This window comes from Bufo gargarizans, chromosome 2 (assembly GCF_014858855.1).
Source record: "Bufo gargarizans isolate SCDJY-AF-19 chromosome 2, ASM1485885v1, whole genome shotgun sequence".
In the NCBI taxonomy this organism is placed as follows: Eukaryota; Metazoa; Chordata; class Amphibia; order Anura; family Bufonidae; genus Bufo; species Bufo gargarizans.
The window spans coordinates 29857816-29884481 of NC_058081.1; the positions used below are offsets into that span (position 1 = coordinate 29857816).

General features: G+C 42.5%; 1 protein-coding gene across 1 annotated transcript in view; it reads right to left on the reverse strand.

Moving 5' to 3' along the window:
* Positions 1–26666, reverse strand: part of LOC122929267 (GDNF family receptor alpha-2-like) — a 77757-nt gene that overhangs the window by 38175 nt on the left and 12916 nt on the right. The window contains exon 2 of the mRNA XM_044282784.1: positions 22117–22338. Within this exon, the coding sequence (XP_044138719.1) occupies positions 22117–22174 (58 nt within the window). The 5' untranslated portion in view covers positions 22175–22338. The remainder of the gene's footprint in view (positions 1–22116; positions 22339–26666) is intronic.

Sequence of the window (26666 nt, forward strand, 5' to 3'; positions counted from 1 at the left end):
CATCTCCTTTGTGAGCACCACCATATCTGGAAGACTTTTAATAATCTGAATTTTCTACAAACAGCGCCACACCTACCTACAGGTTGAGTCTTGTAAAGCAGCTTAGCTCCATTAAATAGAAGGTCCAATAAATACGGACATGGCCGTGCGCATGAAGCCTAAAGGGGTTCTCCAGAACCCAGTGGGAGCCATTTACCTGCCTTAATAAATCCTGTAGAAGAAAGTTTCCAACATACTTACCGTTTACAAGTTGCATGGATTGTCACATAGCTGGGTTCTGCACATAATTTCCACAGCCTAGGTTGCAGAAGGTGCTGCGGACATGGCCAGAACCATTTGTGTTCCTGGCGCATGCGCAAAGTCCTCAATCCACCTTATCTGCTCACGCACCAGGGAGACAAATAGTCTGGCCCCATCCATAGAATCTCCCCCAACCTGTAGAAGTGCTGTGCTTGTCCATAAACTAGACTAAATCTGGTGAGACTGAAGGACGTGAGGTCAGCAGATGTAGGATTTCCAGAGAGGTTCACCACATGACCGGGTTCCAAAGTGGAAAGTTACCTCAGGCAAGATATGATAAAGGGTTTGTCTCACCTCATACATTGGTGGCATACTACTAGGATATGCCACCAATGTCAGACAGGAGCGAGGCCCACCTCTGTGAGCCACACTTGTCTCTAGAACGGAGCCCTCAAAGTGACTGAGAGTGGGCCACGCATGCGTGGCCACCCTGTGGGAGTTCCGACAATAGGCGGGCGCAGGCTCAGCTTTTTCTGGCAGTCCCCTAGAAGTGAATGCAGCGGTGGGCGCGCTTGCTCAATACAATCTCCATTGATTTCTATGGGAATTCGAAAAAAGCTGAGCGTGCTCACTTGGCTAATTTTGGATCTCCCACAAAAGTGAGTGGAGAGCATGCCACACATGTGTGCCGCGCTCTTGTTCACTTTGGGGGCCCCCTTCTAGAGATACAGTAGACCTCTGGTACCTGCACCGATCTGATATTGGTGGCTTATCCTAGCAATATGCCACTGAGTGGTGAGGTGACACAGCCCCTTTAATTAAGACGGGCTTATGAGTCCTGCGGGGTTCCAAAAAAATGCTTTAAAAGGGTTAAGCTGCAATACCAGACACGACCTGTGGACTGGTGTGGTGCTATTTCTAGAAAAAAAATTCCCATGTTTTTCTAATCTTGGATAAACACTTTAAAGGGGTATTCCAGCTATTAAAAAGACACCAGTATTAGGAGTGGTACCTGGCAGGTAGTATCCTATTACAAATTTTGCATTGGGTCTAGAAGGGGTTGTACATTATTATACAAACAGGGTTTTTTTTGTTCCAGAAACAGCGACATACAGTACCTGACCATGGTTGTGTCTGGTATTGTAGTTCAGCTCCACTGAAGTGAACGAGGCTGAGTTGTAATACCACAAACAACCTGTGGACTGGCCTGGCGCTGTTTCTCAAAAAGGTTTTGTTTTGTGTTATTTCGATACAAAATTATTTTTAATATTGTATAATTTTTATTTTATAATTTTGACGTCTCCAAACATAAATACGGTTCCATCTAAAAATTCTTTGTGTCTTTTTATGTTTTGTTTTTTTACAGGGTGTCACATAAAGCTCCTGAGCCCCGCCAAAGAAAAAACAAGGCCCCTAAACAGTTAATTGCTATTCATAGCCCTTCTTTTATGTTGTGCTAGGGCCCTTGGGCTCCTCCAGGCACCAGGGCTCAGTAACAAATGAAACCTCTGCACCACTCGTAGCTACGCCATAGTCAGGGACAAATCTTTCCGGGGGCAAAAATAGGAATCTGGGGCTGTCGCTATGAACAGAACGACTTAGAAAATTCAATAATTGCCAAAATTCCAATAACGCTAAATAAATGTGGCATTATGAATACCATTATTAGTCATTTCCTGTGAAGATGCTAATTACATAGAATTCCATGGTATGACTAGATAAGTACTCGTGGCTTTAGGGCCCCTGCATGTGGCTCTACAGATGCAGATACTATTGTGAGAGTGATGCTATAGCTATACTCGCTCTGGGTGCCTGGCTAAGGGCCAGATAACTTGAAATGGACTCCAGGCATATCTCTAGCAAGAGAACCATCAGTCCATTGACTAAAGTAGGTCTCATCATCTTGGCAGCAAGAAGAGCACCACCACTCTTGCCAAATGTTATGGAAGCCATGATAGAACCCCAAAACTGCAGCATGAACATAAACTATCCTACACAAGTGTCTTACAGAGGCAAGAGGTGGTGACAGGGGCGTAGCTTAAGGCTCATGGGCCCTGGTGCAAGAGTTAGACTTGGGGCCCCCCTTCCCTCAGTGCTTTGTGTGTCTTCTTATGCAGCACAAGGGTATTTGGGCCCCCTCAGGCTCCTGGGCCCGGTAGCGACTGCTACCTCTGCACCCCCTATAGCTACACCCCTGGGTGGTGACCCTGGAGAGTCAAGGAGATGGTGAAGCTGGAGAGTCAAGGAGGTGGTGATTCTGGAGAGTCAAGTCAAGCTTTCAGCATCCCAATCTTGCCCCATCTGGCTAGATTGAAGTCCTTGAGTAGAGGGAACGTCATGAAAAGTCTGACTGAAATCCTGTGCATGCAGTGTTCTCTTCTACTTTCTGTGCATGCACAGGGATACTGGGTGTTCTTGACCCAGAAGCACTTCAAAAGCCAAGGCTAGTATGCACGGCTTCTCTGCACATGAAGTTGAAGACAATGGTGAACCGGCAGGACTTTGGTTGGGCTTGAGATGATATTTCCTGTCCTCAAGGACATCAGTCAAGCCACACTGGATGGGATTAGGGTGACTCCATAGAGTCTCCACCTCCTTGATCTCAAATAGGTTATTTATAGATAACAGTTGTGGACATCAAATGTGCTTTTTACCAAAATGAGGCATCTTCTTGGGCTACTAAGCATGGCATGGTTGGAAAGTGGTGACTGTTTGGGGGCCAAAAGCTTCTGACAGGTTCCCTTTAAGCAGGTTGACCATTTTTTAAAATCCCCTGAAAATAACATGATTACATGGATGTCCTGCTGCTGCGACCACCAGCAATCTATTGTAAAGTACAGGTGACCATTGCAGCAAGTACTCAATTTATCCTGAAGCGCCTTCACAGGGGAAATGAAGTATTACATCATGTTGTCATATCTTATTTCTTTCGCATACAACAATAACTTTTTCCCAGTGTTTAAATTTTATTTACGTTGTGGGTCTTGTTATTTTCATGACCATACTAAAGAAGTGAATCCACACCCTTCAGTCAGTAAAGAGTTGCCGAACTGAAAACTTTCATGGGGCTGCTTTTTCCAAAGGTGTGTTGAGCACCGATGGTGTTGACATGGCTAAGGGATGGGGGTGACAAGTTATATCATAAGGATGAAGGGGCTAGAGAGGTATTCTAGGATATTACTTTTCATCCTTCAGTGATTCGCGTCCCCACCTATCTCTTGGTTGAACTTGATGGACTTATGTCTTTTTTCAACCGTATTAACTATGTAACTACTATTGATGACCTATCATCAAGATAGGCCATCAATATTTAATCACCGAGGTCTGACACCTTTCACCCCCGAAGTAGCTCTGGCACTGGAAGTTAACGCCGGAACTACACAGCTCTGGCCATTATGTAGTGAACTAAGCTGGTGACTACAGCGTTCCTCCCATTTACTACCCCTCGTGTTCATCTAGATTTCTCAAATTGAGACTGAAGCAAATACAAGTGTCTTTACTGTAGTCAGTCCCATGCTGAATTTCTAGGACAGATAAGACAATAAAAAAGACTGCAAAGCCCTTCATCTAGATAGCAAAAAAAAATATAAAAAAAAATTGAAAAGTGACGTCAATAATAGGACAGAGAGGCAGGAACTTCCAGAAGTTTTTGGCATTATAGTAAAAGCACAATATATTTAGCTATTTCAGGAACAGTTATTTTTCCTGGTAGATTGTATTCTCTTGGTCCCTGCTCAATATCTTCTTCTTCCTGGCAAATAGAAGGATCTTGGTACCTGTTCACCATCTTCTTCTGCCTGGCTGATGGCACCAACTTAGACCCCTTTCATTATCATCCACTCTCTGGTAGATGAGAACATCTTGATCCTTGGTCACCATCGTCCTCTTCTTGGTAGAAGGAAATATCTTGATGCGATGATCTTGGTCCTTTATTAAAGGGATTCTCCGGGAATTAAGAAACTAAAAATACTTAAATATTACTTTATTATAAATATATTCCCAAATACACTTCATTAGTTATAATAACTCGTTTTGTCTAGGGAGGAATAAATAGGAGAAATAAAATGGCCACCGTACTATTAGTACACACACAGAAGGACAAGTTACACCAGGACACTGAGGTAAAGAGCTGCCTCATCCTCCGCTCTGCTCCATTTGTCAGGGATTATGATCCTGAACACAGCTGAGAAGATTTTCAGCAGAATCTCTGTAAGAACAGAGTTCATGAGGAGACATGAAGTACAGAGAGGTTGGGCAGGACAGACTGTGGTAATGGAGACTGCATACAAGTGCTGCTGCTCATCAGCCACAACCACACCTCCTCTCTGTACTTCATGTCACCTCATGAACAACATTCCTACAGAGATTCTGCTGAAGATCATATTAAACTGTATTCAGGATTATAATCCCTGACAAGCAGAGCAGAGAGGAGAATGAGGCAGCGCTTTAGCTCAGTGTTGTAAAGTAACTTGTCCTCCTGTGTGATTAGGACAGGTTTTGCACTAATAGGATGGCGGCCATTTTATTTCTCCTGATGATTGCTCCCTAGACAAAACAAGCCATTATAGCTAATGAAAGGTATTTGAGAATATATTTATAATAAATAAATATTTAAGTATTTTCAGTTTCTCAATTTCCGGAGAACCCCTTTAACATCTTTACACTTCTTGGCATGTGCCAGGAACATTGTCCCTGCTTTCTATCTTACTTTCTCTGGCAGATGGGAACATCTTGGTTCCTTGCTTGGTTTTCACCACCACTCCTCACCACACTTCTCACTCTCTGGTCTGTCTTAGGCTTCTTTACACGTCACCACTCCCTGCCTTACAAGGATTCACTCAAAGAAGAGCTTAGAGATGTGAACAACACTTCAGGATTCAATAACATTAGTGCATGTCCTAACTAGTTAGAAGATTTAGGTTATTGATAATTAGTACTTTATGCTAATATCTTATTCTCATTCCTAATGATGGGAGTGGTGGTGGATGGTGGGTGATCTTCTCAATACTTAAGACACTATGAATAATGTACTATCTACACAAAGCTCACAGTTTAAATTAGCCATTACAATTAAACATTAAAAGGGGTGTCCTTTAGACAAGGCTCAATGAGAGGGTTCCTACAATTACCTTCAGCTATGGAGGAGATGTTTCACTCCTTGATTCTAATGGTCAAATTAAAGGAAAACTGATTCTCTGTGTTATGCACAATGTGTGGCATGAGGGGGTGGAGCATGGCATGGCATTCTTTGAGTCGCTTTGTCATGCCCCACCCTCTCACATCCTGCATTGGATAGAGCATTAGGTATAGGTTTTGTCTTGAGTGTTCTCTTAAAGGCATTTTCCGGAACTTAGATATTGATGATCGGGCTGGAGTTGGCATTTCTGGGGCCCCAAGCAAAGTTATGTCTCGAGGCATCACACTACTGAACTCTGCCCCTTCACCCTCCAGGCTCCTTACCCATCATCCTTCTAAGTTCCACCTCCGACAGCCCACTAAGCCTCAGCTTAGCAGTGCAACTTGGGCACCTCTGATACTTTTTTTCAGCCAACCAGTTGAAGCCAACAGGGGGTCCCCTGATCTCCGGGACCCCAAGCATTTGCTTGGTTTGCATGGTGGTAAAGTCTGCCATTGTTGATGATCTAACCTCAGGATAGGTCATCAATAGTAGATCGGTGGGGGTCCAACATCTGCCGCCACCACCGATCAGCTGTATAAGACAATGCTATAGGCAGAAGGCTCCGTTCACTGTTTTCACTTGAACAGAGACCTGGTGGACCAGGAAGAGTCAGAATGTGGAAGTGGTGGATCTGTACGGTGAATATTACTTTTTTTTAAATTAATTCATTGTATTATAAGTTGTTTTTTTTAACGTAGCTAGCTGTACAACCCTTTTAAGTATATTCTCACCATACAAAGTAAAGTACTGGAAGGGAACTGTTCCATCTCTGTCTCTTTGTTGGGAATTACAAAAGCTTGTCCAAGGCTTAATTCAATATTAACAGACACAAAAATAACAATTTAAAACTGGATCATGAAGAATTCTTCCTGTGTGTGGATATTGCTGTTACATGCTTGTTATGGCGCCCCCTACTATTGTATTGGGTGGTCTGCAATGTTCCCTCTCCGGGTGCTGCTCCCGTTAAAGGGCTTCTGTCAGCAGAAATAACAGTATTAACCTGGCTGACATTGGCGATGTGCTAAAGTCAGCTGAACCTAAATAGCCTAGTCCTGTTTTAATACATGCCCCCATTAATGCAGAAAACAACTTTTATTATATGTAAATTAGCCTTGCTCCTGCTCCTAGAGGCTCTGATCTCCCACCTCTGTCCACGCCCTCCTAGACGTCATTGACAGGGCCAGGCAGCGGTGAAATCTCACGCTTGCGCCGTGCCGTTTAGTATTTCGCGCAGGCGTAGTGAAGGAAGGAAGCTCGCCGGCTGCCGACTTCCTTACTGGGCCGAATATGCCAAAATACACCCGGAAAAAGACACTCTCTGCAGAGCGATGCTGGCTGCCGATTTCCTTACTGCGTCTGCGCCGAATATGTCACAGTACACCCAGAAGAAGACACTCTCTGCAGAGCGATGCCGGCTAGTGTCTTCTTTCGGGTGTACTGTGACACATTCGGCGTAGGCACAGTAAGGAAGTCAGCAGCCGGCGAGCATCCTTCCTTCAGTGCGCCAGCACGGCGCAAGCGTAAGATTTCACCTGCACTCAGGACCAGGCAGGAGGACGTGAACGCTGCTTGGCCCTGTCAATCAAGTCTAGGAGGGTGTGAACAAAGTTGGGAGAACGGAGCCTATAGGAGCAAAGCCCCCCCCCCCCCCTTCCTGCTCCTAGAGGCTAATTTGCATATTATAGTTCTTTAATGAGGCATGTATTAAAACCAGACTAGGCTATTTAGGTCCAGCTGATATCAGCCAGGTTCGTTCTGGTATTTCTGCTGACAGAAGCCCTTTAAGGTCTTGTTTATATATTTCCCTGACATAAATGAGGCTCTTCCCGTAATTTCAGAGTCAGATTTGCTGCAAAGGTGCCGCAAGTGTGTGTGCGCAAGGACTAGCCCAATATTAGCTATTCAATGGGTCTAATCCTTGGGCATCCGATCTGAAATAAGTGACATCCACTTATATCAGTGTGGATTATTCTCCTCCGCACAGCCAGAAATCCGCACAGAGTCGTTTCCTGGAATTACGGAAAACCCCATTCACATGTATGCGGTGCAGAATGTGGTTGGATCTGGTGCCTTTCAGCGCAAATCCAGCGTAAGCGTCCATTCAAATGATAGTGTACAGTGCCCTAATAATTAGCTATGAAGCCGCCAGATATGCCGGGCCACACAGCATCCAGGCAAGTGATATTATCCAGGTCTGAAAGCAGTCAAAGCTGTTGAATACATTCCTAGTGGTCCAAGTGAGTGAGGGTATTATATATATATAACCCAGAGGGGTCTACAGCTTTGAAGGGGTTAATGTCTGTATTTCTGGTGCTCTAAGGCAGTAAAGGGATTAATGTCTTTATGCTTGGTGGTCTACAAAAGTAAATCAGCATCGCTGGTGAACAAGAGCAGTGGAAAGGTTAATATCAGTTTCTCTGGTGGTCTTAAGTAGTGAAGGGGTTCATGCAAGGATAACAGTGGGGAAGTGGCAGTATATGAAGGGGGTTAATGTAAGGATTCCTGGTGGTCTAGCAGTGGAAGGGTTAAAGCGGCATGCCTGGGGCCCCGTGGTTATTCTCCATGGCTCCAGCATTGTCCAGGCTGTAGCACAAGCTGAACGCCAATGGTTTCCTCCCTGCACTAGAGATAAGGGCAGCAGTGAAGGGGCACAGAGAACCATACCGCTACGCAGTTCTCTGTATGACTGGGCTGATCATTGAGGAGCAGAGCAGTACACTTTCCCCAAGCAGGGTTAGCTTCTAAGCTAATCTCCATTAAAAAAAATTATGTTTTGTTCCATGCGGACCAAGAAATGTCATATTTAAAGGGGTTTTCCAGGGAGTACAACACTGATGATGTATCTTCGGGATAGGTCATTAATATCTGATTGGTGGGGATCCAACCGCCACCAGCACCAATCAGCTGATTGAAGAGGCCAGAGTGGTATGGTGAGCATTGTGGCTTCCACACAGTATACAAAGCATAGTGCCATACATTGTATAGTGGCCATGCTTGGTAATGCACCTCAGGCCCATTGAAAACCCTGCACCTGTAGAAAACCTGCAGGCAGGGGCCTAACTACCATAGCGGCAGACCATGCAACTGCTATGGGGCCCAGGGCAGGAGGGGGGCCAGTTGGGATTGTCCCCTCCTCTACTGGGGGTGAAAACTTGGTCAGGACTCTATCCTCTAAAGCAGGCATCCTCAAACTGCGGCCCTCCAGCTGTTGCAAAACTACAACTCCCAGCATGCCTGAACGGCCTACAGGTATCAGCCTACAGCAGGGCATTGTGGGAGTTGTAGTTTTACAACAGCTGGAGGGCCGCAGTTTGAGGATGCCTGGTCTAAAGGAACAATTTTTAGCGAATCAGGCAGTGAAAAAAATTGCCCAAGGAAAGGGGTTTAGGTGGAAACCCTTCTGTCCTGGTTTGATCCTTGCTATGGGGCCCTTACTTCTCTATGTACGCCACTGCCCGCAGGGCATCTGATCTCTAGTAATGGATACAGATCAGGGCTAGGAACTCACTAGTCACAAGGACAGATCAATATAATGCAAGGGCCTTGCAAACAGCTCCTCATATCTCAACATCCAGGAAGCCAGCAGTGTGCCATGAAGATGGAGCTGGGCTTTAATGCATGTGATAATATAGAACTGTTCAGAGGTGTATTCCATATCTATATACTTACAGCAGCTGCTCAGTCTCATCACCCCCTACACAACATACGTTGCCCCCAAATAGCCCCTAATATGTAAGTGCAGGGGTCCGTTACTAGCAGGGCTCACATTATCAGGTCTGCACCCTACAGACGGCTCTCCTCTATGGCCGCACTCTTCAGCGTCTGTCTACATTAGACTTATTATCAGCTTCACATAGGAAAATCTTGGGTCAGGGTGTCATAGCCATTAGTAAGGTTACAGCCACGGCAGCTCTTTCATAGCCTATATACAATCTATAGACTGCAATTACTATTGTATATTAGGGAATATGACCACATATGGCAGCTATCTATTATGGTAGTCACCCACTATGGGGGTGGGGGCTATCTGATAATGGAGCATGGAAGCTACAGGGGAAATAAATTCCCCACAGATTCTGTTAGTTGACGCAGTCTACCGCCCTGCAGCAGAATTTCGGACAGTAGAAAAGATAGAATATGTCCTATTCTTCTCCATTTTGCGGACAAGGATAGGCATTTTTACAATGAATCCGCAAAAACAAACGGATGCAGTACGAATGTCACACGAACGTCATCCATATTTTTTGCAGATCTGTGTTTTGGGGTCGTATGCATGAGCCCTTATTTTGAGGTTAGTCCATCAATATAAAAATCTCAGACAACCCCTTTAATCCTGCTTTACATCAGAAACGTGCAATGCTTTATTTCACCTATGGTGGCGCTGCAAGGAAGTTGTACATTTGGTTCCAGGTTCCCTGTTTACAGTTGATCACTGTGGGTTCTAGCAGCAGGACATTCTTTATCCAGCTAATCTCTGGAAGAATCTTCAAACAAAACTGATTGTGCAAAGTGGACCATTCCTTTAAAGTAAATATCCAGCCTTAAACAACTTTATGTTTTTCTAGATTCATAATTCTGTGCTATCCTTATAGCAGAGCTTGGTTAGTCTGATCCGGCACTCCAAAACCACTGCACAGACAAAGATTTAAAAGAAAGTATGCTGACTGCCTGCAGCCACCACTAGGGGGAGCTTAGGAGTTTACTGCATACTTAGTTATTATAACAGTATGCTCCACTGCTCCCTCTAGTGGTGCCTGCAGGTAGTCAGAATATCATGTTATAATTCTATTCTATGTCCATGCAGTGGATTTGGAGCTTCTTATCAGAAAAATAGAATTAATTAGCACAGAAATATGGACCCAAAACTTAAATGTTGATACAAGATGGTGATTCACTTTTTATTTGTACTTATAATAAGTGATAGAGCAGCATTATCAAAGAAGATGAGCTTCATGGTGAAGAATAATAAAAGCAGCAAGAGACTCCATAAGGAGCAGACATTACAGACACCGCAGATCCACAGAAAGGATATTACAGTCATATATACAGTGAACTGCTCATAAAAAAGACGTATAGCGAGCGAGGGGATGAATAATTTATCCCTGGCCTCTAGTGGGGATGAATACTTTATTCCTATGACCGATGGACAACACCATGGGAAATGCAACATTACATCAGAAAGCAGAAATTCTAAATTCAGCAAAGGATACATCACTTTTCTGGACTCGTTTATGGTGCACCATGATGGGTTAACACACCCCTAACTAGCCAGGACTGGAGGACTTGGTGCTTGTTTGCCCCATGTCAATTTGATGATCCCTGGGTTGATCCTTTACACTCTTCCTGATTATTTTTCAGGTTCTCAGGTGCATAGGTACTCACTATTCATTAAAATACAAGAGTCCCTACAAAAAGTCGCATTAGGCTTAAGTATTATTACAATATACAAGCCATAAGAATTTGGTTCGGTTTTTATGGTCATTACATTTTTCTCTGCCCCTTGCTGTTTGTCCTTCTGGTCCACCTTCTCCTGCATTCAGATGTGGACTAACATGCTCAGTGGCTTCCCTGTTCCCTTCCTATCAGTGCTGGCATAGTGATTTCATAAAGAAGAGGTAAAATGGCCAAAACACCTTTCATTCATTTATCCATACTTCTAAGTTCATAGCGGTATGTAGCTATATCTCTATCTAGACAGCTGTCTCATGTCCCTTATATTAAACAATGGTAAGCAGTGGGTTCTAGTGGTGATATATAATCAGTTCCCACCTCTCCTGTGTTCTTTCATGTTTTCATACTATAAACAGTGATAAGAAGTGTTCTAGTGGTGATAGGTAATATATTCTCCCCTCTCCAGTGTTCTCTTCCGTCCTTATACTACAATCAGTGATAAAAAGGGTGTTCTAGTGGTGCTATATAATCAGGTCTTACCTCTCATGTGTTCTCTCCTGTCCCTTATACTATAATCAGTGATAAGCAGGGTGTTCTAGTGATGATAGATAATCAGTTCTCACCTCTCCTGTGTTGTTCCCTGTATCTTATACTATAATCAGTGATAAGCAGGGTGTTCTAGTGGTGATAGATAATCAATCCTTATCTCTCCTGTGTTCTCCCCTGTCCTTATACTATAATCAGTGATAATCAGGGTGTTCTAGTGGTGATAGATAATCAATCCTTATCTCTCCTGTGTTCTCCCCTGTCCTTATACTATAATCAGTGATAATCAGGGTGTTCTAGTGGTGATAGATAATCAGTTCTCACCTCTCATGTTCTTTCCTATTCTCATACTATAAACAGTGATAAGCAGGGTGTTCTAGTGGTGATAGATAATCAGTTCTCACCTCTCCTGTTCTTTCCTATTCTCATACTATAAACAGTGATAAGCAGGGTGTTCTAGTGGTGATAGATAATCAGTTCTCACCTCTCCTGTGTTCTCCCCTGTCCTTATTCTATAATAAGTGATAAGCAAGGTGCTCTAGTGGTTATAGATAATCAGTGCTCACCTCTCCTGTGTTCTCTCCTGACCTTATACTATAATCAGTGATAAGCAGGGTGTTCTAGTGGTGATATAAAATCAGTTCTCACCTCTCCTGTGTTCTCTCCTGTCCCTTATACTATAATCAGTGAGAAGCAGGTTGTTCTAGTGGTGATAAATAATCAGTCCTCACCTCTTAGCTGCTCTTCCCTGTCCTTATACCATAATCAGTAATAAGCAGGTTATCCTAGTGGTGATAGATTATCAGTTCTCACCTCTCCTGTGTTCTCCCTTGTCCTTATACTATAAACGGTGATAAGCAGGGTGTTCTAGTGGTGATAGAGAATCAATTCACATCTCTCCTGTGTTCTCTCTTGTCCCTTATACTATATTTAGTGATAAGCAGGGTGTTCTAGTGGTGATAGATAATCAGTTCTCACCTCTCCTATGTTCTCTCCTGTCCCTTATACTATAATCAGGGATAAACAGGGTGTTATAGTGGTGATAAATAATCAGTCCTCACCTCTCAGGTGCTCTTCCCTGTCCTTATACCATAATCAGTAATAAGCAGGGTATCCTAGTGGTAATAGATAATCAGTTCTCACCTCTCCTGTCTTCTCCTATGTTCTTATACTATAATTAGTGATGAGCAGTGTGTTCTAGTGGTGATATAGAATCAGTTCTCACCTCTCCTGTCCCTTATACTATAATCAGTGATAAGCAGGGTGTTCTAGTGGTGATAGATAATCAGTTCTCACCTCTCCTGTGTTCTCCCCTGTCCTTATACTACAAATAGTGATAAGCAGGGTGTTCTAGTGTGGACAGATAATCAGTTCGCACCTCTCCTGTTTTCTCTCCTGCCCCTTATACTATATTCAGTGATAAGCAGGGTGTTCTAGTGGTAATAGATAATCAGTTCTCACCTCTCCTGTGTTCTCTCCTGTCCCTTATACTATAATCAGTGATAAGCAGGGTGTTCTAGTGGTGATAAATAATCAGTCCTCACCTCTCAGATGCTCTTCCCTGTCTTTATACCATAATCAGTAGCAAGCAGGGTATCCTAGTGGTGATACATAATCTGTTCTCACCTCTCCTATGTTCTCCCCTGTCCCTTATACTATAATCAGTGATAAGCAGGGTGCTCTAGTGGTGATAGATAATCAGTTCTCACATCCCATGTGTTCTCCCCTGTTCTTATACTATAATCAGTGATAAGCAGGGTGTTCTAGTGGTGATAGATAATCAGTTCTCACCTCTCCTGTATTCTCCCCTGTCCATATACTATAAACAGTGATAAGCAGGGTGTTCTAGTGGTGATAGATAATCAGTAAAATCTGTGATACTCAGGGTGTTCTAGTGGTGATCAATAATCAGTTCTTACCTCTTCTTTGTTCTCTCCCATCCTTATACTATAAACAGTGATAAGCAGGGTGTTCTAGTGGTGGTAGAGATTCAGTTCTCACCTCTCCTGTGTTCTCCCCTGTCCTTATACTGTAATCAGTGATAAGCAGTGTGTTCTAGAGGTGATAGATAATCAGTTCTCACCTCTCCTGTGTTCTCCCTCGTCCCTCATACTATAATCAGTGATAAGCAGGATGTTCTAGTCTTAAAAGATAATCAGTTCTCACCTCTCCTTTGGTCTCTTTTGTCCCTTATACAAGGTATCTGCATGCTGCTCCAGGGCCCTTAGTTACAATGCCTGAAACTGTTCTGCACATGCTCATCAGTTAAGACCAGAGGGGGAAGGTCACTACTGGGCATGCCTGCTGTCATCTCAGAACTGCTAGACAGAACAGGAAGATAAAGTAAAAAAGTTGCGATTTCCAGCTCACCATAGACAAGGATGCACGGAACAAGACCGGCCAGCCTTCTATGTAACATACGGAAGAAATGAGTCCCAGCATCCAGAGCTTCAAATGGTTGTTTCGTCTTTATTCGGATTCATAAAAAGGAATACATCCAGTACACACCTCACCCACCACCGTAGTTGGTTAACATGTTTCGAACTATTCAGTTCTTAATCATAACCTTAGATTATGATTAAGAACCGAATAGTTTGAAACATGTTAACCAACTACGGTGGTGGGTGAGGTGTGTACTGGATGTATTCCTTTTTATGAATCCGAATAAAGACGAAGCAACCTTTTGAAGCTCTGGATGCTGGGACTCATTTCTTCCGTATAGAACAGGAAGATACCATTAAAGAGGTTGTCTGGGAATAAGTAACTTTTCACAAGAGCCCGTAACCTGCCTCCACTATGTAAAGAATCATACTTATCTTCTCCCCACCTCTATTGTCCTGTGTGCCAGGTCATGTCTTTATGTCCATCTTCCAGTCCATGGTGTGTTTATTTAATCCCCTGTACAGGCATGATCATCTGTTCTGCTTGTGGAAATGTTTTGTGTTGGGACTCTGGGGCCACAGACAGAGCTCTGATTACTTACTTTTTGTAAGGCTGAAGGGTCTCTCATAGCTTGAGACTCTCTTAATCTTTTAGGGATTCACCTACATTATTGCCTGCTCTGAGGTCTGTCTACTGGTTACATTGAAAGAGCTTCCTCCCCTGGCTGAGCTCAGTGGACATTGTGACACTGCCGCATGTTAGCTGTGGGCCACCTTCCATGTTTTCTGCTAAAAGTCTGTGAGCTAATGCGTACTCTTAAATCCGCTGTATGGGTCTGCAAAACCAGCTTAGTGCACTCATCTGCCAGTGTTAAATCTTTGGTGAACATTATGTGGCACATTTATTAAGACCGGCTTTTTATGGTCTTAGTTTTCCCCTTGCGCTCCCGTTAGATTTGTCTAATTTATGACGAAGTGTGCGACTCACTATAAATTAGCCTAATCTGTGGCAGTCCTTGCGCCTGATGTAAAAATGACGCCAGCCATAGTTTTTCGCTAAAGTTTTCGCCCTTTCCCTCCCTATTACACCCAACTGGCAGACACGGCGTTAAAAACAATATTTCCTTGCATGGCCGGTTAAAAAGGGGGACTTTTACGCCTAAAATAGTGTGCTCCTATGAGTCGAAAGAAGGATGGCCCATTCATAGCTGCAGCAGGACATGCATAGCAGCTTGGCCCACCACAGAGATGGACAAGGCGTGGTGCACATCACCTGCAATGCTTCAGGGGCAAGCCACCGTTCTCGTGTTAACCCCTTATATAGGGCTATACTCGTGATGGAATACACAATACACATCATCACAAACATGATACATGAAGTGAAGGATGTGACAACTGTTCAGCACAAAGCCACCCGTCTATTTCATCAGAAAATTAAGGTACCACAGGCTACAGCTGAGGATGCAGAGGGCTTTGATCCGGCTTGTTCTGTCGCCACTATCCTTATCCTCGTGCTTTGTTATAAAGAGGGCACGCAGAATCCCCAAAAAGTCCCGGAGCACCCCCTTATTATGACAGTCCTGAACTATAGGGACAGAGATGAATTCCAGTGGTCTTTCTACCCGATTTTAACGCTGAAGTGCAACGTAGATGGAGGCAGTTTATTCAAGTGTATACTCGACCACAAGACAAAGGCATCAAGTATGCACTGCTAAATCCAACAAGACTGAGGGTTCTGGCTGGAGATAGGACACGATTCTTCACTACTCCGTAGGGGGCTCTGGTTGGGTCAACAGGAGCAGACCAAACAGTCCACGCATTATCCTTGCTTTGGGCTGTGCAACCACTCAGTACCCTTGGGGCCTATTCCCGATGGCTGTTTTCTAATTTAGCAAAGTTGTTCTTGATGTGTTCTATTCCCTTTTATCTATGTTTCCTTATGCAGGTTTAGACTTTTGCTCTCTACATGTGCAGATGGTCCTGAAATTGATGGAGTTCCCGAGAGATGCCTTAGGGTACTTTCACACTTGCGTACTTTCACACTTTTCCGGTATTGAGTTCCGTCCTAGGGGCTCAATACCGGAAAAAAAAACGGATCAGTTTTATCCTAATGCATTCTGAATGGAGAGCAATCCGTTTAGGATGCATCGGGATGTCTTCAGTTCAGTCACGGTACGGTTTTTGGACGGAGAAAATACCGCAGCATGCTGCAGTATTTTTTCCATCCAAAATTCCGGAACACTTGCATTATTTTCCATTGAAATGCATTAATGCCCCAAGTGTTCCAGAAAAACTGATTCGGTTTTGCGGTCTGCGCATGCGTAGACCTTTAAAAATGTGAAAAAGATAAATACCGGATCAGTTTTTCCGGATGACAACCGTAGAGACGGATCTGGTATTGCAATGCATTTGTGAGACAGATCCGCATCCGGATCCGTCTACAAATGGTATCCGTTTGCAGACAAAACTGCCTGCCGGAATCCAACAATGCAAGTGTGAAAGTGCCCTAAGCCTTGATTTCATGAAACAAGCTGAACTTTGGGCAACTGTTGCAACGTACCTGTTTTTGTGATAACGAGAACTGTTCAGTTCTTAGTTTGGGATGCTATGCTCAAACAAGTTGGGATGATTTGGGCACGGTGGGGGGAGTTTTAGGTTTCAACCAATTACGTGTGTCTGTGTGCGAGAATGCTGTGCCTACACCGTCAGGATAGTCCACCCTCTTGATTACTTGCTGAGCAATGCTACCTGTAAAGTCATTTGGTGGACTATCTGGGACCTCAACAACAAAATCAAGGGGTCCCTAGTGTCTAACTATCTAAAGGGCTATGCCCCTAATATTATTATTCTCCAGGGAACTCACTTGTGAAGTGAGAGAGTAAAGTCACTTAAGAAGCCGTGGGTGGGTTATGCATATCAAGCTGTGGACTCTAACTGTCCCTCCCATACTAGCTGGGCTCTATACATATAGATGGTGCGGGTAGATTTATTCTTCTACATGCATGTATTCGGGGTCAAGATTTTTTAATAGGTGGGTTATACGTCCCTCCACTCTTTCACCAGGGGTTCATGATGAAATTTAAATTTTCCCCTTCTGCACCACTTCTCGTGTCAGGTGACTTTATTGCCATGCTGGACCATATTTGGGGTCATTTACATCCTCCATTAACTCATAATATAAATCCTTAGGGTACTAGGTGAAGTCTAATAATCTAGTGGAGGTGTAGGGACGACTACATCCAGATTTGCAGCGATTTTCTTGTCAATCGGCATCAACTGACTCCTTCTCAAAGAATTCTCGAGAAATATTAAACTTATGTCACTGCGGTCAACCACCTCCCAAGAGGTATCACGGAACATACACTCTTAAGGCACATTTGCAGGAGTCGATGAGCAGCCAAATGTCGGGCATGCTTCCCGACAGTAGGCTGCTCATTTAGTGGTGGTGAAGCTCTGTATTGACATGCAACGATCACCTCCACCATACGCTATTGCGATCGCCTGTCCCAGCTGCATTGTTTCTGGGCAGCAGATCGCTGCTTAGATGGCACAATCTGCTGCCCAGAAATTATAATTTAGCTGCCTCCATGAACGACAGGATCATCCAATGAACAAGCGTTTCGCTTGTTCCTCAAGTGACTGGCTGCACTTTTAGACGGGCAGATTGTCAGAAACTAGCGTTTGCAGGAACGTTTGATCTGCCCGTCTAAATCCACCTTTACTAGTATTGGCGACGCAGCCAATTGACTCTCCCAGTAGGCAGTGACAGCTGCACATCCTGCCTGTTGTTAGTAAATGCGGACAGAATATGGACGACTATTGGCGGGACAATTTGTGAATTTAAAATCCGCTTACCAAATAGGATGCGGTTATGTGAGTGGCTCTGATTAATGCAATTAATGGAGTGCTGGGAGACACATTTACTTGCAAAAAAAATCTTTTGGCTCAGAAACAGGTAGTGTTTTCAGAGAGAGACAAATATGGTAGGGCCCTCTCATTTCTGGCCAAAATGGAGTCTCCTCAAACTTTTGTGGCCAGTATTATGACCGATCAAGGTACTTCAGCAATTCGCGTCCTATTACTTATAGTTATACGCCTCTAAGTTCTCCCTCTAACAGAGGCAAATGGACTCATATCTATCTGGTTTGTCCCCCCACCCTCTAACCTTGTCAAGAGAAGATCTTCTATAAAAGTCCTAGAGATTCAAAATGCTATCACCTCCTTGTCTTCACGTAAGACCCCTGATGTGCTGACCAGAGGGGCTCTCTGTTGCGCAAGATATGGTCCTTTCCCACAACAATACAGGTGGGACATTCCCAACTTTCCGAACACAAAATTGGGGTTTCCTGGGGCCTGTTCTATGGTTAGTCTACTAGACCAGGTCTCCGATCTCGTTCCGACTAAACATGAGAGGAAACTGCAACGACTTTTGTTTTAAACCAGAAAGGTGATACTTCTATGGATAGAATTGATAAAAGAAGATTTAGGCTGAGTTCACACTTCACTTTTTCGGTCAGTTATCTCCATCAGTTATTGTGAGCCAAAACCAGGCTTGGGTCAAAAATACCGAACAGGAGCAGATCTTTCCATAATATCTTATCTCTGTGGAGGCTTCACTACGGGTTTTGGTTCACAATAACTGATCAAATAACTGAAGTGTGAACTCAGCCTATGCTTCTAGGGAGGTCCTGGATCCGTTTCTTCTGAACCAAGCGGAAAAGTCCACTGTAAAGATTAGTAGACAGCGGCTGTAGTGTACAGTATGTGTGTTAGAGGGACACGTCCATTCTCATAGGAAGCTGAAGGTCATATCATTGTACGCTTCTTTTCAAAAGGGTGTTCATTTTTGCTATGGAGGGATGCAACGTTCTGAGACTTTTTTGAAGTGTATTCTTTTTCTTATACATTTTTCTTGTAATTCTTAACATTTCAATGAAAAGAAACTGTTCAGCCACACGGTCACGTTTCCTGATGCAGATTTGGCCAAAACCAGGAGTAAATTCAAAAAAGAGAAGTCGTATCTGTCCTTTATACTTTCTCTCCTTTTATGATCCACTCCTGATTTTGGCTTCCAAAACTGCATCAAGAAACCTGACCGTGTGGCCGTACCCTTAAAAAAAAACTAACCACATAACAATATAACAATTAACCCTTTGCTGTTACCCTGTTTTGTGAAAAGTTATTTATTCCCAGACAACTACAGCTACACTTTTTATGTTTCTTATATTCCCATATACTCTCTGCTTATCCAGGACATACGTTTAGAGCTTTTCTAACTTTTTCTAAGGACAAATCCATAGATTTCTTACAATCATCCATAGATTTCTTACAATCATCCATAGATTTCTTACAATTATTAAGTGTATAACGCTGTTTTAGTGCATTACATATTTTCTTCCCGGAATTTAGAAAATATCAGGAATTTCTAAATTGTATTCCAAGGTCTCCCTGAGTCTCCTGATTACTTACAGTACATGGTCGGCAGAAGTTACGAAGGAGTCGGAGCTGGAGTCGGATTGTGATAAAAGGCAGGATTTGGAGTCAGAACTTTGGCTTAACGACCCCACAGCCCTGCTAGAAGTTAATTGTGAAGGCATTAACTAGAATATGCTATATGTGATTAACTATTTCCTAAGCAGGGGCGTACGGGGTTAAAAAGAGCTAAATGCAATGCATCCTGGGCGATACAGGTCCTTGATGAGCTGCTGTCCCCCACCCCACACACACAGAAAGGGAAGCAAGTCTGCCAGATATGCGAGTAACAAAAAAAAAACACCTTAAATGCAGCCATTTAGGTCTTTTTTATGGGGCTATGCATGTCCTTGAGCCTGATTTCAGAGGTCAAAATAAACCAGTTTAAGGATGTCAGGTGCATTTCAGAGTCCATGTCCCACCGCAATAGTCAATCCTCCCATGACACTAAAAGCCGGACTGACCACCATAAGTACAACAAAGGGAGCGCCGACTATTATCATCATCCAAAAGTGGCCTATGGCTCTGTTCACACTTGGGCCATGGTTTCTTCAGGACAGTTGTGACAGATCTGTTTTCTTGACTTACATTGGGTTCATTAGATGTCGGTCTGGGTCCGGGAATTTTCAACACCAATTCTTGGCATCAAACTTGTGGAAAGCCCTGATCACAGCGACAAACCCGATCACAGCCGCTGTCTCGTTGGTTGGTAAGGGCAATGGCTTCACACTATGTGTCAGGTTTATAGATACCTCACTATTTGTAGGATCTCATGATTTATTGGCCATCTCTTTTTTACATTATTGACCAATATATATCTATTTCGGACATGTATACGTGACCGACAAAACCAACATGTTATATGTGAGAAAATGTGTGTTTCTGAGAGTGGTAGATGGATGGATGGATAGAGAGATAGAGAGATAGAGAGATAGATAGATAGATAGATAGATAGATAGATAGATAGATAGATAATAGAAATATGTGATGATATATAATATAGATAGATAGATATGAGATAGATGGATGGATAGATACATAGATAGATTGATTGATAAATAGATAGATATTAGATAGATTAATTGACAAATAGATAGATAGATATTAGATATGAGATAGATAATAGATAGATAGAGTAGATAGATAGATAGATAATAGATAGATATTAGATAGATAGATAGATAGATAGATATTAGAAGATATGAGATAGATAATAGATTAGATAGATAGATAATAGATAGATAATAGATATAATAGATATTAGATAGATAGATAGATAGATAATAGTATTAGATAGATATTAGATAGATATTAGATAGATAGATAGATAGATAGATAATAGATATTATATAGATAGATAGATATAGATAGATAATAGATAGATATTAGATAGATAGATAGATAGATAGATAGATATTAGATAGATATGAGATAGATAATAGATATTAGATAGATAGATAATAGATAGATAATAGATAGATAATAGATATTAGATAGATAGATAGATAATAGATATGAGATAGATATTAGATAGATATTAGATAGATAGATAGATAGATAGATAGATAATAGATATATAATAGATAGATAGATAGATATAGATAGATAATAGATAGATATTAGATAGATATTAGATAGATATTAGATAGATAGATAGATAGATAGATAGATAATAGATATTAGATAGATAGATAGATAGATAGATAGATAGATAGATAATAGATAGATAGATAGATGATAGATAGATAGATAGATAGATAATAGATAGATATTAGATAGATATGAGATAGATAGATAGATAGATAGATAATAGATAGATAGATAGATGATAGATAGATAGATAGATAGATAGATAATAGATAGATATTAGATAGATATTAGATAGATAGATAGATAATAGATAGATAGATATGAGATATTAGATAGATACATTTCAGCTGAATCACATTACTGACTATACACATATAGGTACCCAGGTTCCTAGCCTGCCCTGTATGCTGTATAATTACATACACAATAGGTTCAGTGAATACACGATGTAGTCGTCTGCTATTCTAGTCACATGTGAAGCTGGATTTGCTAATCACTAGAATCCAGATTACTTTGCCCCAAAATGAAATCTAGATACCAGGAGCATAAACCCGCACATTCCCTCAGCCCCTCACCCACACTAGTCACATACATCCACCCTTGGGCTAAATACAGAAATTGTTGGCATTCAAGCTATGATTACAGTTATGCAAAGGTCACACTATGGAATCTAATATTATACAGCGTGGATAACGTTCTAGTGAATGTCAGAAAGAGAGAAACAGTGAATGGAGGGATGTGCGGATAGATAGAGAGGAATCAGGTGCAGACACAGGAACAGAGAAAGATTCAAAGAAATACTAGGATATTCAATAGTATATAATCCATGGATAGAGTTATATACATACTGTATACAGAGGTTTAAATAAACTGAAATATGGCTAGATAGCTAAAAAAGAGAGAAAACTGTAGTTTGATATAAGAAAGAAACAAAGAAAGAAAGAAAGATGAATTTTAGATAGATAGATAGATAGATAGATATATGAGAGAGATGGATATGAGATAGATAGTAGATGATAGATAGATAAATAGATAAATAGATAGATAAATAGATAGATATATATTAGATGAAAGATAGATAGATAGATAACAAATAGATAGATATATATTAGATGAAAGATAGATAGATAGATAACAAATAGATAGATGATAGAAATATGTGATGATAGATAGATATAATAGATAGATAGATAGATAGATAGATACTAGATTAGATAGATATATAGACAGATGATAGAAATATGTGATGATAGATAGATAGATAGATGATAGATAGACTATAAGTTCTGTATAGCGCCCACAGTAACTTGGACTCACCCAGGAGCAGCAGGCTGTACTGGAGGGGAGCCCTCAGCAGCATCTTCATGTCTCCCATGGACCAGATCCTACTGACAGGAGCCCTGCTATCCCAAATCCTGATGCTTCTGCAGCCCCTCCGCAGTGTCCCCTCTATGTGCGGGATCCTATTTCAGACATCCTGAAAAGAGCTGATGGCAGGGAATCCAGGAGAGCAGAGATGCTGAGTGCAGGGTTTATCTCCTGAAAGAAGAGGCAGAGGAACAGGGGAAGAGTTAGTGTGTGATGGGGAGGAAGTCCAAGAGGTGCTGCTGACTGGAGAGGAGGGGAGAGGGGTGGCAGAGAGGAGACCAGGCACACAGGGCTCTGCATGTAGCTGCGATGAGTTTGTCATGTGCTATCTATGGGTCTATGTAGGACTGCAGGTGAGCTGTCCTGAGGGTGAAACTGACCATAGATCTGTCTGTAAAGAATAAATCAAGGCAACTGGACTTACTGTAGATTTCTTGAAAACGTTTCACTCGTTCTTCCAACGAGCTTTCTCAATTCTGAGTGACTGTACAAAAATTCTGGGAATAAATATGTAACTGAATCCACATCTGGTAATTATACCCAGCATTGGGTCAAAGGTGTTGATCCCATTATCCTAATTGGAGTCAGTAGGTGATAAAGACTTCCCAGAAAAAGGTGTCAAGACAGCATTGTATGTGGCAGACAATAGATGTCTAACACCCCCCCCCCCCCCCCACCTCTGACCATAGATCTGTCAATTTGCCCCCTACAGGACTAGCATTCCTATACCCTGATGTGTTGGGGTGCTGGTCACAGCACACTGCAAAAGATGAAAGAACCATCAACAACTAATGAGACATATATGGGTAACTCTGAATGACAAACTCAGCTCTGCTATATGTAGAGAGCACATGTCAGATGTAGCAGTGGTGAGGTTACACTGTCTATACATATATTAAAGGTGGAATCATATTTTTCCTCTCTGTTCATTACCAGGTTGGAAAGGTATATGGGATATGTAGATATTAGAATGTTTCTGTGTATCTGTTGAATTCTTGATTTTTATTAATCTAATAACATTGTATTACATGGTTATTATAATGAACAGATCAGCACAAAAGGATTCACAAACAAATTCAACTCTGCTGGAAGATAATGAAGGATATAAGTGTAATAGGAGAGTGTATATGGCGGTACAGAAAGAATAGGAGGTTAGCAGGGTGACTGAAGATTACTAACAGGATAGGTTATGAACCTTATTCACATGCAACAAAGACTTTCTGGCTGGATACTGGGTGCCGCTGCAGAAAAGAAGAAGATCCACCATGGATATACGGATATCCTTCCTTACCTTTCCTCTTGAGATTTGCTGCACAAGATGACAGTTTATAATAAAATGAAAAAAAAACAAAAACATGATTTTGTGATATTCTGTCACTAGATGTCTATCCTATTGCACTTCAGTCTGTGTGGCCACCTAGTGGTTGTGATATGAATTGCAGCTGTGTAGATTTTTCTCTGTTTATGAGTGTAAGCACACATCCACAGCAGAAACTCAAGTCTCTCTTTTATAGAAATATCTCATATTTTTAGCCTCATCCACACGACCTTATGTATTTGGCGGTCCGCAAATTGCAGATACCGTCCGCGTTGCAGCTATATTTTTTGGTGAACCATGAACTTCAAGTATGGGACGTATCTTTTTGCGGAACAGACACACGGATCATCCTTGTACTTTCTGAATCCGTATGTCCATTCCACAAATAGATGAAATATGTCTGCAAAATGCGAACCACACAAACACATTGAAGTCAGCGGTTGTGGCCGGCACACGGACTGCATCTGTATTTTGTGGATACCGCTAAACGGATACTGTTGTGCATGAGGCCTGTCAGCAGATTTGTACTTATGACACCGGCTGACCTGTTACATGTGCACTTGGCAGCTGGAGACATCTGTGTTGGTCCCATCTTCATATGTGTCTGCGCTGCTGAGAAATATGATGTTTTACCATATGCAAATGAGCCTCTAAGAGCAACGGGGGCGTTACCGTTACACCTAGAGGCTCTGCTCTCTCTGCAACTGCTGCGTCCGCTGCACTTTGATTGACAGGACCAGGCAGTGTAAACATCATCACTCCTGGTCCTGTCAATCAAAGGACAATAAAGGACAGACCATCCATTTTCCAAGCATGGGAAACCACTTTAATTTGAGAGTCGTAGGCCAACCATGCACATTAGATAGGTGATCACTCGTTTTGCTGACTGTTATGTCTCCTGACTCCCCCCATACACATGCAGTAGGGAGAGGGAAGTAAGCTGCGGCCAGACTTCTCAGGTGGTGGCTTATCTCCCTGAGAAAAAAAAGGATTGGGCATGTTGAAGTCCAACTGCCTGATCCTTATCTCCTCTAACATCTGATGTCAGGGGAAGAGTTGGAACATCATTCATATAAGATGTTTGGCCGTCCTGATGACATTTGTGTTATAGCTGGAATTCATTTAAAGGGGTTATCCCATTAATGATGTAAAAAATGAATATCATATATTACAATACAAATCGCTAGTCAGACCACACATGGAGTCTGTGTACAGTTCTGGGCTCCAGTGAACAAGGCAGACATAGCAGAGCTGGAGAGGGTTCAGAGGAGGGCAACTAAAGTAATAACTGGAATGGGGCAACTACAGTACCCTGAAAGATTATCAACATTAGGATTATTCACTTTAAAAAAAAAGACGACTGAGGTGAGATCTAATAACTATGTATAAATATATCAGGGGTCAGTACAGAGATCTCTCCCATCATCTATTTATCCCCAGGCCTGTGACTGTGACGAGGGGACATCCTCTGCGTCTGGAGGAAAGAAGGTTTGTACACAAACATAGAAAAGGATTCTTTATGGTAAGAGCAGTGAGACTATGGAACTCTCTGCCTGAGGAGGTGGTGATGGTGAGTACAATAAAGGAATTCAAGAGGGGCCTGGATGTATTTCTGGAGTGTAATAATATTACAGGCTATAGCTACTAGAGAGGGGTCGTTGATCCAGGGAGTTATTCTGATTGCCTGATTGGAGTCAGGAAGGAATTATTTTTCCCCTAAAGTGAGGAAAATTGGCTTCTACCTCACAGGGTTTTGTTTTTTTTCCTCTGGATCAACTTGCAGGATAATAAGCCAAACTGGATGGACAGAGGGATCTTTTTCAGCCTTATATACTATGTTACACAATCTAGTACATGACAACCTCTTTCTAACAAAGCTAGAACCAGCCCTGTACCTCACATGGATCCAGAGATCTCCCCATTCATTGCTCCAATTGTTCTACTATAGTAATATAGTTTATACGGCTGAAAAAAACAAACTCTGTCCATCCAGTTCGGCCTGTTATCCTGCAAGTTGATCCAGAGGAAGGCAAAAAAAAACTAGGAGGTAGAAGCCAATTTTCCTCACTTAAGGAGAAAAAACTTCCTTCCCGACTCCAATCAGGCAATCAGAATAACTACCTGGATCAACGACCCCTCTCTAGTAGCTATAGCCTGTAATATTATTACACTCCAGAAATACATCCAGGCCCCTCTTGAATTCCTTTATTGTCCTCACCATCACCACCTCCTCAGGCAGAGAGTTCCATAGTCTCACTGCTCTTACCGTAAAGAATCCTCTTCTATGTTTGTGTACAAACCTTCTTTCCTCCAGACGCAGAGGATGTCCCCTCGTCAGGGCCGGTGCTACCATAAGGCAGACCAAGCGGCCGCCTTAGGGCGCACCCTGGGGGAGGGCGGAAAAATGTGACATGGAGGGGGAGAAATGTGACATGGGGGTCTGATGGCTGACATTGGGGGATGATGTCTGACATGGGGTTCTGATCTGAGGTCTGATTTAACATTGGGGGTCTGATTGCTGGTCTGACCTGAGGTGTAATGGAAAATATTTTTTTCTTATTATCCTCCTCTAAAACCTAGGTGTGTCTTAGAGGGCGAAAAATATGGTCCTTAAACCAGCCATTGTCTTAAGCAGAGAGAAGATACCAGGACCACAGAGAGGAGAAGCGTGAGGGGAGGGGGGCGCCAAAATGTTGCTTCGCTTGTGTTGGCAAAAATCCTTGCACCGGCCCTGCCCCTCGTCACAGTCCTGGGGATAAATAGATGATGGGAGAGATCTCTGTACTGACCCCTGATATATTTATACATAGTTATTAGATCTCCCCTCAGTCGTCTTTTTTCTAAAGTAAATAACCCTAATTTTGATAATCTTTCAGGGTACTGTAGTTGCCCCATTCCAGTTATTACTTTAGTTGCCCTCCTCTGAACCCTCTCCAGCTCTGCTATGTCTGCCTTGTTCACAGGAGCCCAGGACTGTACACAGTACTCCATGTGTGGTCTGACTAGTGATTTGTAAAGTGGTCGGACTATGTTCTCATCACCGGCATCTATGCCCCTTTTGATGCAACCCATTATCTTATTGACCTTGGCAGCAGCTGCCTGACACTGGTTTCTACAGCTTAGTTTGCTGTTCACTAAAATTCCTAAATTTTCCATGTCAGTGTTACCTAGTGTTTTACAA